Source organism: Taeniopygia guttata, chromosome 30 (assembly GCF_048771995.1).
Source record: "Taeniopygia guttata chromosome 30, bTaeGut7.mat, whole genome shotgun sequence".
Classification (NCBI taxonomy): domain Eukaryota; kingdom Metazoa; phylum Chordata; class Aves; order Passeriformes; family Estrildidae; genus Taeniopygia; species Taeniopygia guttata.
Window position 1 is genome coordinate 4,395,272 of NC_133055.1, and position 15,311 is coordinate 4,410,582.

General features: G+C 52.2%; 2 protein-coding genes across 2 annotated transcripts in view; one reads left to right on the plus strand and one right to left on the minus strand.

The window, feature by feature from the left end:
- The window catches only part of LOC140680876 (uncharacterized), a 570,776-nt gene that overhangs the window by 464,245 nt on the left and 91,220 nt on the right, over positions 1-15,311 (plus strand). The window contains exon 14 of the mRNA XM_072919761.1: positions 5,225-5,402. Within this exon, the coding sequence (XP_072775862.1) occupies positions 5,225-5,402 (178 nt within the window). The remainder of the gene's footprint in view (positions 1-5,224; positions 5,403-15,311) is intronic.
- LOC140680884 (uncharacterized) overlaps positions 1-15,311 on the minus strand; it is a 421,560-nt gene that overhangs the window by 187,820 nt on the left and 218,429 nt on the right. The window lies entirely within an intron of this gene.

A 15,311-nucleotide genomic window follows, 5' to 3' on the forward strand; every position in this document is an offset into this window, starting at 1 on the left:
CCCCTCGCCCGCCAGGAGCGCCCCCAGCCCCAGCGCTGGAGCCACCGCGCTGCTCCTCCTCACTCCCAGTATGATCCCAGTATGATCCCAGTAGGATCAGTCACCCAGGAGCTGCTCCCAGTATGATCCCAGTACAGCCCAGTCACTCCTGGCATCCCCCCACCCCTCTCTGCGTTCCGACCTGTCCCGGCTCCATCCCCGCCCCTCCCGCGGCTGCGGGGAGGAGGAGGAGGAGGGAGGAAGAGGCGGAGCGGCAGCGGGAGCAGCAGGAGGAGCGGGGAGGATGAACCGCGGGGCTCCGGCTCCGCCTGAACTCGCAGCACCCCGGGAGCGTCGCCCCCATCCCGCAGGTGCCCGGGCAGGGGGAGCTGGCCCCAAATATCCCGGGGCTCCCTGGGTTTGGGGTTTTTGGGGGGATGTTTGGAGCTGGCAGGGCTCCAAGGCCGAGCCGCAGCTGCCCTCGGGGGGACATCGGGGGTCCCCGGGAGGTGTTTTTGGGGGGTCCCGGTGCGGGTGGCGGCAGAGCCCCGGCGGGGCCGGGGGGATGCGGGTCCCCCCGCGGTGCGGGTTGGGCTTCCCGGCCGGGCCCTCCGAGCTCTGCCGGGGCCGCGTGGGGACCGCGCGGGAGCGGCGGGAGCGGCGGGGGGACCCCGGATTTGGGGAGCCCCGGGAGAGCCGCGGCTTCCCTGGGCGGGAGCGCAGAGAGAGGAGAGCCCCAGGAGCCCCAGCGGGGACCCCGAGAGGGGGGACCCCTGGCAGTGCCGGCACCCGGCAATGGGGGTGCTGGGGCTGGAGGGGCGGCATGGCCGGGAAAGGGGTTCGGGGGTACCGGGGCCGCCAGGGGCTGCTCCCAGCAGGTGCCCAGTTCCTACCCCTGTGTGCTTCCAGTTTCCTGGGCACTCCCAGGATGAGCCCAGTCAGTCCCAGTATCACCCTGGTCACTTCCCCTCACTCCCTGCAGGATCCCTGTTTCTCCCAGTATGAGCCCAGTCATTCTCAGTCATTCCCCATTATGACGCTATTTGCCCCCAGCAAGTCCCAGTTGTTCCCACTTTTCTCCAGTGTGTTCCCACTTCTCCCAGTTGCTCCTAGTATAGTCCCAGTCACTCCCAGTATGATCCCAATATGATCCCAGTCTGCCCCAGCAGGGCCCCAGTCACTCACACTTGCCCCCAGCATGGTCCCAGTTGTCCCCAGCACATTCCCAGTGGCTCCCAGTGTGGTCCCAGTCACCACCTGCATGTTCTTAGGTACTCCCAGTACATCCCAGTTGCCTGGAACATTCCCAGAGTCTTTGCCAGGCACTCCCAGTTACCTCAGCATGGTTCAGCTGCCCCCAGTTTTATCCCAGTCACTGCCAGTACATCCCAGTTGTCACCTGCATGACTCCTGTCATTCCCAATTGCTCCCAGTTGCTCTCAGGGTGTGTGCATTTGGCTCCCAGCATGGGCCTGGCAGCTCCCAGTAACCCCCAGTCAGGGTCCCTTGGCACCCACTGTAATCCCAGTATGATCCCAGTCACTCCCAGTATGATGCCAATGCCCCCCAGTGTGATCCCAGTTGCTCCCTGTCAATGCCAACATGACCCCAGTAACCACCAGTATGATCCCTATGACTCCCAGTCTCTCCCAGTATATCCCAGTCACTCCCAGCATGCTCCCAGTACCTCCCACTTCCTCCCAGTTACTTTCAGCATGATTCCAGTTGTTCACAGCCACTCCCAGTCAATCCCAGTATGATTCCTGTCACCCTCCATGGACCTGGCTCCTTCCAGTCTCACCCAGCATGGACCCGGCTGCTCCCACTGTGATCCCAGTATGATCCCAGTTGCTGCCAGAATAGTTGCAGTTGTTCCCAGTTCCTCCCAGTATGCTCCCAGGTGTCCCTAGAATAGTCCCAGTCCCACTCAGCATGGTCCCACTCACTCTCAGCTGTCCCCAGCATGGTCCCAGCTGTTCCCAGTGTGGTTCCAGTCTCCCCAGTATGGTCACAGACACTCCCAGTATGATTCCAGCCCTGCCCAGAATGACTCCCTGTCACTCCCAGGGTGGGCCCAGTTGCTCCCAGTCACCTCCAGCATGGTTCCAGTCACAGCCAGCACACTTCCAGTCATTCCCAGTATGATGCCAGCCAGTTCCAGTAGGATCCCAGTATGAATCCAGCATGGGTACAGCTGCCCCCATTATCATCCACTGTGGTTCCAGTTGCTCCCATTTACCCCCGCTGTGGTTTCAGTCTCTCCCAGTGTATCCCAGTTGCTCCCACCATGTTCCCAGTCACTCCAGTTGTCCTCAATTGCTTCCAGCCTGATCCCAGTTGCTCCAAGTAAGATCCAGTAGGATCCCAGTTGCCCCCAGCATGCTTTCAGTTGCTTCCTGTTCTCCCCAGTGTGATCCCAGTTGCCCCCAGTTGTCCCTTGTATCAACCCCATCACTCCCCATATGATCCCAGTTGCTCCCAGCATGGTCCCAGTCATGCCCAGTTGTCCCCGGTGTAGACCCACTCACTTCCACTCGCTCTCAGTTCTCCCCAGCATGGTCCCCGTTGTTCCCAGTGTGTTCCCAGTCACCCCAGTAAGGTTACAGACATCCCCAGTAAATCCCAGTTGCCTTCAGCATCTCTGTGGTCATTCCCAGACACTCCCAGTGATCCCAGGAAGGTGCTTGTTATCCCAGTATGATCTCAGTCATGCCCAGTATGTCCCAGTTGTCTCCAGCCTGCATCCAGTCATTCCCAATTCCTCCAGTTTGCTTGCAGCATGATCCCAGTTTTTCTCAGTTGCTCCCAGTAGCCCAAAGTGGGATCCCAGTTGCTTCCTTTCATCACCAGTATGAGCCCAGTAACCTCCAGTATGATCCTTGTCACATGCCAGCACTCCCAGTATGGTCCCAGTATAATCCCAGTAACTTCCAATCACTCGCAGTATGGTCCCAGTTGCCTCCAGCTACATCAACCCAGTCAATCCCAGTATGATGCCATTTGCTCCCAGAGTGCTCCAAGTTGCTCCCAGTCACCCCCAGTACAGGGATGCTGTGCATGGTGTGTTCCCAGTCACTCTCAGACACTCCCAGTAATAGTCCAGTCCCTCCCAGTATGATCCAGAGATGATGCCAGTGTGCTCCCAGTCAGTGCCAATATGAACCAGTTGTGCTCCACATGGTTCCAGTTGCCCCTTTCACCCTCACTGTCCCTCCCAGTCTCTCCCAGTGTCCCACCGTTCCTTCCAGCATATTCCCACTCACTCCCAGTTCCTTCCAGCGCGATCCCATTTGCTCACAACCGCTCCCAGTCAGCCTCAGTGTCGTGGCACTCACTGCCAGTATGATCCCAGTCACCTCCAGCATGATCCCAGTATAAGCCCAGTCGTTTCCATTCATCCCCAGCAGGCACCCAGTGACTCCCAGTTCCTCCCAGTTGCTCCTAGCATGATCCCAGTTGCTCACAGCTGCTCCCAGTCACCCTCATCATGCTCCCAGTCACTCCCAGTATATCCCATTTGCTCCCATCATGGTCTCAGTTGCCCCCGTAGGCTCCTACTCTGTGTCAGTATGATCCCAGTACGATCCCAGTCTCCCTCGGGGTGACTGCAGTCTGCCCTGGCATGGGCCCAGCTGCTCCCAGTATGATTCCAGTACAATCCCAGTACAAACCAGTCCTTCCCAGTGCTGCCACTCCTGGCATCCCTGAGCCCTCTCTGCGTTCCCCCCTCCTGATCTCCTGAGAGGAGCCCCAAGGGCCGGCAGTGCCCAGGCAGGGTCCCCAGGCAGCCCCAGTTTGGATGTGCAGCCCCCAGTTTCCCCAGTTTGCCTCTCCTTTGGCCCGGGCCGGGTTCCCCCCTGGAACAGCGGCTGGGAGCAGCCGAGAGCCCCGCGCTGCCCATCCCGACCTGTCCCGGCTCCATCCCCGCTCCTGCCGCGGGCTGCCGGGGCTGCGGGAACGGGAACTGAGGGTGTCGCTGCTGCTGGGGGAGGAGGAGGAGGGAGGGAAGGGCAGGGATGAAGGAGGAGCGGGAGGTGGGGATGGGGAGGAGGAGGAAGAGGAGGGGCGGCAGGAAGAGGAAGAGGAGGTTGAAAGGCAGATGGAGCAGAGCAGAGAGAAGCGCGCGGTCAGCCCTGCCTGAATTCGCAGCCCCCACCTGTGGGATCATCGCCCCCCATCCCGCAGGTGAGCGGGGAGGGGGAGCTCGGGCCAGGTCTCCTGGGGGGTGCCTGGGTTGGGTTTTTTGGGGAGATGTTTGGAGAAGGAAGAACTGCGAAGCTGAGCAGAAAAGGCCCCTTGGGGGGACTCCTTGGAGCCCCAGCAGCCCAGAGCAGGGAAGGAGGGGAGAAGGGAGCCCGGGAGCCCAAACAGCCCCGGCACCCCTGAATGGGGAGAGCCAAGAGGGGGGAGCTTTTGGGATCGCTGGGACTCCCGGCAGCCTGGGGAGGGCGGGCAGCGAGGAGAAGGGGGACCCCCAATGCAAGCGTGACCCCAGCAGCTGGGACAGGGGGGAGCCCCGAACAGCAAAGGGGAGGCAGCAGGGACGGGGAACTCCTGGGAGGCTTTTTCAGGGCTGGATCTCGGTGTTTGGGAGGTTTTTATGGAGCCCAGGAGGGCAGGGACTTCTAGGGATGGACTGGGACAGAGGGAGCTTCCAACTCCACGTGCTCATCCCTTGTTTTCCCCAAACCAGGATTTCCCATTCCCAACCCCTGGGAGGCTGCGAGGAAGAGGAAGAGCCTCTCCTTGTCCTTCCTCCCCCAGGGCAGGAGCTGAGGATGGAGAGCAGGGAGGACAAATCCCCGCGGCAGAACCTGGTGGAAGAGGCCATTTTGAGCGGCTCCAGGGCGCAGGAACCTGACGGGGAGGAAAAGCCCCGGAGATCCTGCACGAGGAGGGGCTGCAAACGCAGATCACGGGGATCTGAGGGGGAAAGACCCACCCTGGGCCGGGCAGGCGGCCGGAGATGGAGCCAGAGCTCGGAGCTGGGTGTCCCTGAGCAGCTCCATGCTGGGGAGAAGCCCCACAAGTGCTCGGAGTGTAGGAAAGGCTTCAGGAGGAGCTCTGACCTGATCGTGCACCAGAGGATCCACACTGGGGAGAGGCCCTACGAGTGTTCCAAGTGTGGGAAGAGGTTTCAGACCAGCTCCTGTCTCCTCCAGCACTATCGGGTTCACAGGGAGGAGAGGCCCTTCTGCTGCCCTGTGTGCGGGAAGGGATTCAGGGACAACTCCACCCTCACCAGGCACCGGCGCATCCACACCGGGGAAAGGCCCTACGAGTGTGGGGAGTGTGGGAAGAGCTTCAGCCGGAGCTCCAGCCTGATCCAGCACCAGAGGACCCACACTGGGGAGAGGCCCTACGAGTGTTCCAAGTGTGGGAAGAGGTTTCAGACCAGCTCCCATCTCCTCCGGCACTATCGGGTTCACACAGAGGAGAGGCCGTTCCGCTGCCCCGACTGCGGGAAGGGATTCAGGGAAAACTCAAAACTCATCAGACATCGCCGCATCCACACTGGGGAGAGGCCCTACGAGTGTCTCCGGTGTGGGAAGAGATTCTCACAGAGCTCTCACTTCACCCGACACCAACGGAGGCACCGGTAAGGGAAGCCCTGCGAGTGCCTCGAGTGCGAGAAGAGCTAAACTCCATCCCCCACTGGAGGACCCACATTGGGCACAGCCCTGGTGACCCACATTCCCTGTGATCCATGTTGGGAACACACCTGGCTGCTTCTCCTTTAGTGTTGACCTTTATTTTTTTCTCTTCTCAATCTCTCTGCACTCCAAAAGCCAAGAGGGATCGATCTTTCACCTCAAAACCACTTACATCCCACGGAAAACAAATGAATTTTAACACATAAAGGCTCAATCCCTCTTCAGATTGTTTGTTCCCACCTCAAAAAAAACCAACCCACACCAAACTCACTCGATTTCACAGCTGCCAGGTTGAGATGGGTTTGGGAGGAGACTGGGAGAAGTGGGACCCTGATTTGGACAGGTGGGATGGGGATTGTGTGGGGCTGGGTGGCTGGGATGTATTTGATTGCAAATAAAACTTTCAGACTTAGTTATTTCTTTGCCGTTCATCTCCAGTCCGTGGCAGTTCTGTTTTTCAGGGTACCACCTTCTCAGCTGATTGTGTTTGTGTCCTCCTTTCCCTCCCACCTCTCTTTGTCTGCTCTGTTTCTCTCTCCGTGTCTCCCTTGAGCCAGGGACCTCCAAAGACCCTCCCCCAATTTAATTTCCTCAGAGACTACCAAAGATCCTCCCCTGTTTTAATTGACCCCTCCTCTAATTTAATTGCCCCCTCTGCCCTCAATGACCCACCCCTGATTTTTTAATTATTTTATTTCCCAATTATTATTTTAATTCTTAGTTCAAGAGCTGAAGTTATGGAGGCCAGCAGTGAAATGTCTCTGTAGCATTTTGCTCCACGTGGCTTTCAGCCCCTTCTCAAGAGCTTTGCCTTCAAGGGTAAAGGGAATGTCTTATCCTGGCTGGGAGCTGAAATTCCAGACCTCTGGAATGTGTGCAGGGCCATATAGACTGGGATCAACCAGAGATTGGGATCAAATATGCACTGAGATCCTGTGGTCTAGGATCAACTAGGGACTGGGATCAATTAGGGACTGGGGCCCTACAGACTGGAATGAACTGAACTGGGATCAAATATGGACAAGGATCAAATATGGACTGGGATCCTATGGACTGGTATCAACAAGGGACTCGGATAAAATAGGGACTGGGATCCTACAGACTGGGATCAAATTGGGACTGAGATCATATGGACTTGGATCAACTGGAGACCTGGATCAACTACGGACTGTGTTCAAATAGAGACTGGGATCAGATGTGGATTGGGATCCTGTGGACTGGGATCAAATATAGACTGGGATAAAATTGGGACTGGGATCAAATATGGACTGGGATCAAATAGGGACTGGGATCAAATACGGACTGCAATCAAATATGGACTGGGATCAAATATAGTCTGGGATAAAATAGGGACTGGGATCAAATACGGACTGGGATCAAATATAGTCTGGGATAAAATAGGGACTGGGATCAAATACGGACTGGGATCAAATATAGTCTGGGATAAAATAGGGACTGGGATCAAATATGGACTGCGATCAAATAGGGACTGGGATCAAATACGGACTGGGATCAAATATAGTCTGGGATAAAATAGGGACTGGGATCAAATATGGACTGCGATCAAATAGGGACAGGGAACAATTAGAGATTGGGATCAAATATGGAACTGGGATCCTATGGACTGGGACAAACTGGACTGGGATTATATGGAATTGAGATCCTATGGAACAGCATAAACTTTCTAACATGACACATATAATATTCATTGTAACACTTGCGAAAAGCCAATTATAAATATGCATTTGTCACAATCCCTCCTCTTATTCTTTATAAATCATTTGGCTTGAGCAATATTTCTTATCCTCTTGCATTCTTTGGACTCTGTTGGTAATCAAATAAAACATGGGATTAAACAAAGAAGAAATATCAAAACACTTGTAACACATGAAAGGAAGAATCCTAATTTCTTCCACCATCCCATTCTCAATACATTACCCCACCTGTTAGTTTTTAACATTATTTTCCCTTTGGTTGTTTTTGGACTGATACCAGGGTCATAATTTTTCATAATTTTTTTCTGATATCCTTTGTTTTTTCCAGGATGATGCCCTCATTGCCATCTATTTTCAACAATCTGTACACCCCATTCTTTAGCCAATAAATAGCGTAAAGCCAACCTATTTTAATACACTGCAGTTATAGTTTGGCTTTGCTGACTCAATATTAATTCCAGTGCCTGAGCAGCTTTGTTTGTTATCTCCTCTATAACTGCTTGGAGACCTATAATGCGATGCAGTATATAATTTGGGGTTAATACAGAGCTAGACTGCTCTGCTTGTTTTACTTTTTTTTTTTTTTTTTTTTTTTTTTTTTTTTTTACTAATTGCCTTTTTACTGACTCTTTGACTATATTTCTAAGGTCAAATGTAAAACAAATCCATCTCTCTCCTTTTGGACATTCCATGCCCCAAGTATTACTACTTTTTCCTAAGTAATCCAATATTTTCCCCATTTTGCCTGCAGGTACTCAGTTTGGGTGGGTCTGTGGCTGTTGACATGGGTGTGTGTAACAAAAAGGAACTTTGGTTCCTTTCCATGTAATACTTTCTGTAGCATTTGGGACATGATCTTGCTGGTATCTCAGAAGGGAAAAGACAACAAATGAGAGACAGAAACAGGAATGACAGAGGTCTGGCATGGCTTATACCCCCACCTCCCCTGCCTGTGGGGTTGCTTCCCACAGCAGGTACGTGTGATCTTCTCGGTGGTGAGTACAGTGCTCAGTCCAGGCTTGCCCTCTGTTTCCCTTGTCACTCCTTTTTACTCATTTTTTTAGGCAAGTCCTTTTCGACACTCCTTAACTGTGGTTTCCCACCATTCCTCAGGTAACTCTCACTCAACAGGCACTAATAATCCATCCACAAAACAAAGTTATTACTTCAGTTGTTTTGGGTTCTATCTGTATAGAGAATTGATTCAGTACTGATACCTCTTGCAACAAGAACGTAGATTTTGTGAGCTACAACACCAATTGTTCCCATAATTTGAACATTCACTTGTAACCCAGCTAGCGTGTCCAGTATTGGGATGAATCAAATAAAGTAGACAGTACAGTACTGATGGCAATTTCCCTTCTTCCCTGTACAAGCCACAGGCTAAGGCCAGACTATAAGAACTCTTTGGCTGAAACACTCCCGATCCTCCTGTTTGAAGTGGCAGTGTTCCTCTGCCAAGGAGGTGTCGGAGGCGTCTCAGGGTTTATTCAGGCCGGGCTTAGAACCAGTGATGCAAGCTTTGCCTTATTTCTCAGTGAGGTGTTGTTCTTTGTACCTGCCTTGGATCATTTAGGTCTTCCCAAACCATTACCACCCAGTCCTGGTTGGAAGTCAATTTGGTATCACCCGGTTTAGATGTGATAGTCCATTCCTCAAGTTTCTTCACAAGTCCTTTGGTTTTGCTGGCATGAATTCACCCTCTTTCCATGGTTTGGATTGCTCATTTAATGGTACCTGGAACGGATTTCTTAATAGCACAGTGTTAAAAGAAAAACAATACTGCATTAACTTTTACCATTAGTTTTCTTTAAAACTTTCTGAGTTTAACTAAACTCTTTTTCTACATCTGCCGCTTCTTCTTGTATCCAGCTGTGTTAATAGCTGCAGAGACCAATTCTTCTTCCTGTGAGCTATAATTAGTTGAATAAAAAAGACCAGGCCAATTTTAACATGAGATGTATCACATCTCTTGCCTTTTACTTTTTGGGTAACATTTAACTGTTTTAGTCTTACAGACTTTTAGTCTTCAGAACAAAAGCCTTCTCTTCTTAACAACAGCAATCAGAAAGAAAAAAGAAATCTTGCTTAAGACAATAAACCACTTTGTGAGAGTCACTATCTCTGCCTTGATCTTATCTCTACTGGTGGTCCTGTTCACAGCCTTGGGTTTAACTCTGTCCTTCCCCACTTCCCCCCCTCCTTGTTGTCACTCTGCCTAGCAGGAATGGGGGAGAACTTACAGATAGCTGTGGCTGAGGGGACCTTGGGGGTGTATTTCGCTCTCCCCTTCGCTCTCTTTCTCTCTCTCTCTCCCTTTCTCTCTCTTTCTCTTTCTTTTTCTCTCGTCACATTTCAGCAGCCACATTCCAATATCAGTCCACTTTCTAACATTAATCCTACATCCTGGAGAGGTGAGTCTGCCAATCACCTCTCCCCCCTTTTTCAACTTCCTTACAAAGTAAATTACTTTTGTTATGCGTGTTCTGCAGGCCTGTAATTCACTGCACCCTCCACCAAGGCTACCAGCCACTCACAGCTGACAGTGCAAAAATAAAGACTTGGTTTGCTATCACAATTTTTCCATTCACAAGCTTGAAAAAGTTGCAGGAACAAAGTAAACAACAACTTACTTCCAAAGTGACCCTGCCTGCACCAAAACAAATTTAAGGCAATGCTAGTTAGTGCAATGCAATTTGCAACGAAGCCAAAGTTTGATTTGGGAAGGCCATCTGAGGACACAGAGCATGAGTTTTACAAATCTGTATTTTGAAGAGGGAATGGACAAAATATGAATAGAGTTGAGGGCAGGGGGAGGACAGCAAGTGAGGAATTTTTCTCTGCAATACTCTCTTTTCGACTGCCAGGAAACACTCTAACACTCTCTCCAAGGAGATAAAGAAAAGCTCATAAAAAACAATCTACATTACATATACTACCATTCATCTACATTTACTCACTTTTATTTTTCACTAACTCTCACATACAACAAGAAGATACTTTTTACTTTCAAACAGTCTACATTACTTATCTACACCCTGAGTGCTGTTGGAATGTTAATCCCTCAACCCAGCAGGTTTGAATCCTGGATGCTCTTGGGCACTCTTATCCCTCAATCCGGCACTCCACGGGGTTCCTCTTCTTCCTAAGATCCAGTCCCAGTTTCTCTGGGAGGGATTCTCTCTTTTTTATCACTCGCTTGGTCTCTTTACTGGCCGTTTTTCACATGAAAAAGACGAAAAGCAGCATGAGAGACTACAGCAATCACTTGGCAAGTCTGGGATACCCAGCAGCTTCTGTCACACACATTCATTCCCCCCTTATCCGCCCCATCCCAACAAATACTCACCTATCCTTTGTCCTTGGGTCTTGGTTCTTCGTGTACACTTTAGTCTTGGGGCTAATTACTGTGGTTTTAGGGAATGCTTTCCCTTTTCTTTGTTTTATTGTCTCCTTTTGCCCATAGATCATAACCTGTGTCTGTTGGTCACACACCAGGGGAACAGAGCGAGGCTGCCTAAATAGGGCAGGACCCGTCTTCCTCACCCTGACTCTCCAAGGCCCGGCAGAGAGGTGTTAAAAACCATCCTTTGCTACCATAATTGTGAAAAACGCCAATCACTTGGCTGTTACATTTTTAATAATAATAACATGGTTATTAAAATAGTAATACAATTAGAGTAATAAAAATTTAGAGTTAGGACAATTACAAGACAATAAAAAGCAAAGAATTAAGGATGTCCAGATGCTCTGGGGCACTTAAGCCACAACAAGCATACCTTGTGAACAAAGGAATCACCCCTAAAACTACACTCTTGCATATTCATATATCCTTCATGGTTATGCATACATTCTATTTAAAACAAGAAACTCTGTTATATGCCAACTGTTTCCTTTAATCCCCATGGCATCTTCGAGTCTGAGCAAGGCCTGAAGAAATTAGATTCTTCTGACAAGAAAACCATAAATTCCTCTTCTTTGGAAGATTTGGGTGTTCTGTGATGGTTATGTCAAAGCGAGTATGTCATTCCTTAAAAGAAAACCCAGATACATAGTTTCTATTTTAACTACTAAAGCTTCAATTTAACTACACAACTACATTTACAGTACTATTAAAATGTTAATACAGCACTACTATTCAAACTAACATATGTGCATTTTTCACCTTGGGCGTCTGGTGGAGTATCCCCGGAAAGTGCCCATCTCTGCAGGGAGACACGTGTTTTCAATTGTAAATGAGGTCTTTCTTTCTCTGTTATCTGTGGTTTCCAGTATTTCCCGGCTGGGTCTTCAGGTCTTTTAAAACTTTAAGAATCTTTTTCTACTAGCACAACTGACTTCATGTATATTTTACATAATCACGAATTATTCCATAATTTATATTATAATGGGGCTGCACAGATCCCCCTGAAGATCCGTGGGGATGCAGAGATCCCCCTGCAGGTCCGTGGGCATGCCGAGATCCCCCTGCAGGTCCGTGGGGATGCAGAGATCCCCCTGCAGATCCGTGGGGATGCAGAGATCCCCCTGCAGGTCCATGGGGATGCAGAGATCCCCCTGCAGGTCCGTGGGGATGCAGAGATCCCCCTGCAGCCCCTGGAGGAGCCAGGCTGGAGCTCGGCGATGCCTGAGAGGAGGCTGTGAGCCCGTGGGCAGAGGGGCCCCGCTGGAGCAGCCTGGCCTGGCAGGACCGAGCCCGTGGCACAGTGACCCACGCTGCAGCACTTGGAGGGGGCTGTGGCCCAGGGGATGGACTCGGCTCGGAGAAGTTCCTGGAGAAGTCTCGGCTGGGAGAGAGCGCAGGGTGCAGCAGGGAACGACTCCTGTCCCAGAGCAGAGGGAGAAGCCGCGGGGGATGAGCTGAGCATGGCCCCATTCCCTGTCTCCTGCCCTGCCGGGGGAGGAGGTGCAGCTGGGAGCAGGGAGGCGTGGGGAAAGCTGCATTTAAGGCTCTGCACTGACTTCTCCTTATCCTGCTCTGAGTCTTTGGAGTTTTCTGCCAGAAATCTCTCCCCTCCCCCGCTCACCCACAGGGCTTTGGGCAGGTTTCCCATTTTGGGGGAAATCAAAGCGAAGCACCGATGCACTAATGAGGGGCAGGAGAAGGGAGGCTCCCGGGCTTCCCGCAGAGCCGGAGGCACGGAAGGCGCAGGGCCGGGAAAGCCGTGGCGGGAGGTGCGGAGAAGTTTGTTTGTGTGGGCAGCTCAATCCCGCCTCGGGCCCGGGCCCGTCCCGGGGCTGTTGCTCATCTCCGGCTTTGCCCTCACGCAGCGCGGGGGGCCCTGAGAGCGCGGGGCGAGTCTGGGCCGTGCGCAGAGCCCGCCCCCAGCTCGCTGCCATTGGCCGCTGGTGCCGTCAGTCGTGGTTGCGGCGCGCTGATTGGTGGGAGCGGGGCGCAGCACGGCCCCGGCGGCGGGCTGAGGGCGGCCGTGGGCGGGCAGCGGCGCCATTGGCGCCGGGAGCGTCTGTGCGGGCCCGGGAGCGGCGGCAGCGGCCGGAGCGCGGTGAGGCGGCGTCGGCGGAGCTCGGAGGCGGCCCCGGCGCAGGTGGGAGCCGCGCTGGGTTCTGCGGGGGCTCGGGGCCGGCTGCGGGCTGAGGGGGTGGCAGGGGGCTGCGGCGGGTCGGTGGTGCCGCGTCCGGCCCGTGCCGGCCCCGGGCTGAGGGCGCGGCGGGAGCGGCTGCCCGCGGTCTCCTTCCCGCCGGGGCCTGGGCAGGAGCCGCTGCCGGAGCAGCGCTGGCTCGGCCCGGCTGCTGTGGGTAGGACCGAGGGGGCTGCCCCGCGGCCGGGAGCGTGCGGGGAAATTCCCGTCGCCGGAGGTTTCTGTGGCCGGAGGAGAGCGAGGAGTCCTGTAAAAGTGACTTTATTGCCGAGCAGGGGGAGAGGCCGTGGGGCATTTGCCGTGCGCTCTCTGCCATGGTTGTAGTCCGCAGTCTCCTTTTTATCCTCATTTTCCCGGCCGCATCTCCCTCTGCCTTTGCCCACGGGCTGAGGTCCTTGGAAGGTTCAGACTTCCCGATGCGCCTGCTGCCTGTCCTCGTTAATATGCACCCTCCTTTTGTATAACAGCCGATATTCATGGCTCTGTTAAGCATTTGTTCTCCTGGAAGTTCGGGAATTTAGCGGGACTTTGAGAAATTGTGTGGATCAATTTGTGAAATTTATTGGAACTGATGGTTTCCCCCCTTACTTCCTTATCTACAAGTGCCTGGCCCTATCTCAAGGCAGATTTACTCCTCAACTCATTTTTGTTCTTCCCGGGTCCTCTTTGGTTTTGGGATTATTCTCGGTGCCCTCATTCCCTGTCCTTTTGTAGCCGTTTGTGGATCAGGAGGCCTGGCTGCCGCCTATATCCCCTGGCTCAGCTGCTGAATGAGCTGCACTGCCAAGGTGTGGAGCATGGTGAAAAGATGAGAGTTGCTGCAGCACAGAAGAGGAGAAGCAGCATTCGTGTAACCCCTGGTGTGCCGGGGAGCCACGAAAGCCTGTCCCATCCCCATCCTTTCCGTGTTTGGACCAATACATAAACTGCTCTCCTATTTCCTTTCTGATCTCTCTCAGCACTTTTCCCTTGTCATCTCTTTGCCAACAGCAGTTTGAGCCATTTAGTTTTGCACAAACTCCGGTTTTTCTGCTCACAGATAATCTGATCTCATCCCCTGGTGAAATGTTGTGTTCCTCTTTCAGTTGATTGGTTAGCAGGAAGGTCAGGAGCTGGAGCTGTCTGGGTGCTTCTTCTTTTGAGGACAGCTTTTAATCTAATGATGCCATTGAAATGATAAATGGGTTCTCTGCTTCCTGATATGAATTGGTTTGGGTTCCCAGGGGCTGGTCCATGGTGTTGTAGGATTTTTTCTGGTGGCCCTTCATCTTTTCCTCATTTCTGGGTGCTCCCTGCAGCCGGGGCTGCATCAATTGACCGCATTTTTCTAATTACATCATCAAATACTTGAATTCCAACTAATTTCCCTGGACTTGTTCTAGCAAAAGCCCCAGAGCTCTGATACACCCTGTACAGCACAGACAGTGACAGCAGATGTTGGAGTGGGCAGAGGGATGATCCCCCCTTATTTTAGTGGAATTTTCACAACATTCTCCATTTGCTGTTTCCCTTTGCAGCCTCAGCCATTTCTGTTTCAGAGTCAGATCCTCACCATGGGCTCTGCCTTCAGCCGTGCAGATTCCATCTGTGCAAGCAGGCAGAGCTTGGGGTGAGGGGCAGAGGGAATCAGCCAATTCCTGCCCCAGGCAAGAAGAGCCAGGTACATTTTTCCCCACTCTGCCCCAGCAGTGCAGATTTGCATTTCTAAAGCTCCTCCTGGGTGCCTGGAATGCAGCTTCTCTTCCAGAGCAGCCTCACATGTGGCCCCCCCACAACCAGCTGATTTTTTTTCCTTCAGATCGTGTGTTTACTGTTTATGGGTAAAAGGGTCACATTTAAGTCTCTTCTAGTTTTGCGAAGTGCAGCCTAAAGGTGAACGTTGAAAAACGCAGACCAAAATTTTGGTATTTTTAAGAGCCACATAAAACACAGACAAAAAAATTCCAAAGCAATTCACTTTCTTCTCCTTCTCCTCGGAGTAAAAACTCCTTCTCACATCCCTACCGAAACCTAACCGGCAATATAGAAGTAGGATTATTACAAAAAATACTCCAATGCTATAAACTTTGCACTGAAACTGCAGGAAAAAAAAAAAACTCCACCACTATGTATAGTGGAAGAGTCAAGGCATTCCTTAATTCTGGCCAGGATGTGCTGCAGAAATCATTCAATCCCCACATAGCCCGGGTGTGCAGAGAAAATCGTTCCATGATACGTGGGTTTTACTCGATTTTTCCCTAACTTAATACAGTCTAAAGCAATCTAAATCCACTGGTTTAATGTTCTGTAGTTTCAAGTTGTGCAGATTTCTTTGCTTCAGCTGTTAATGAGGTGGGAAGTGCTGGATTTCCTTCTCAGCCTTT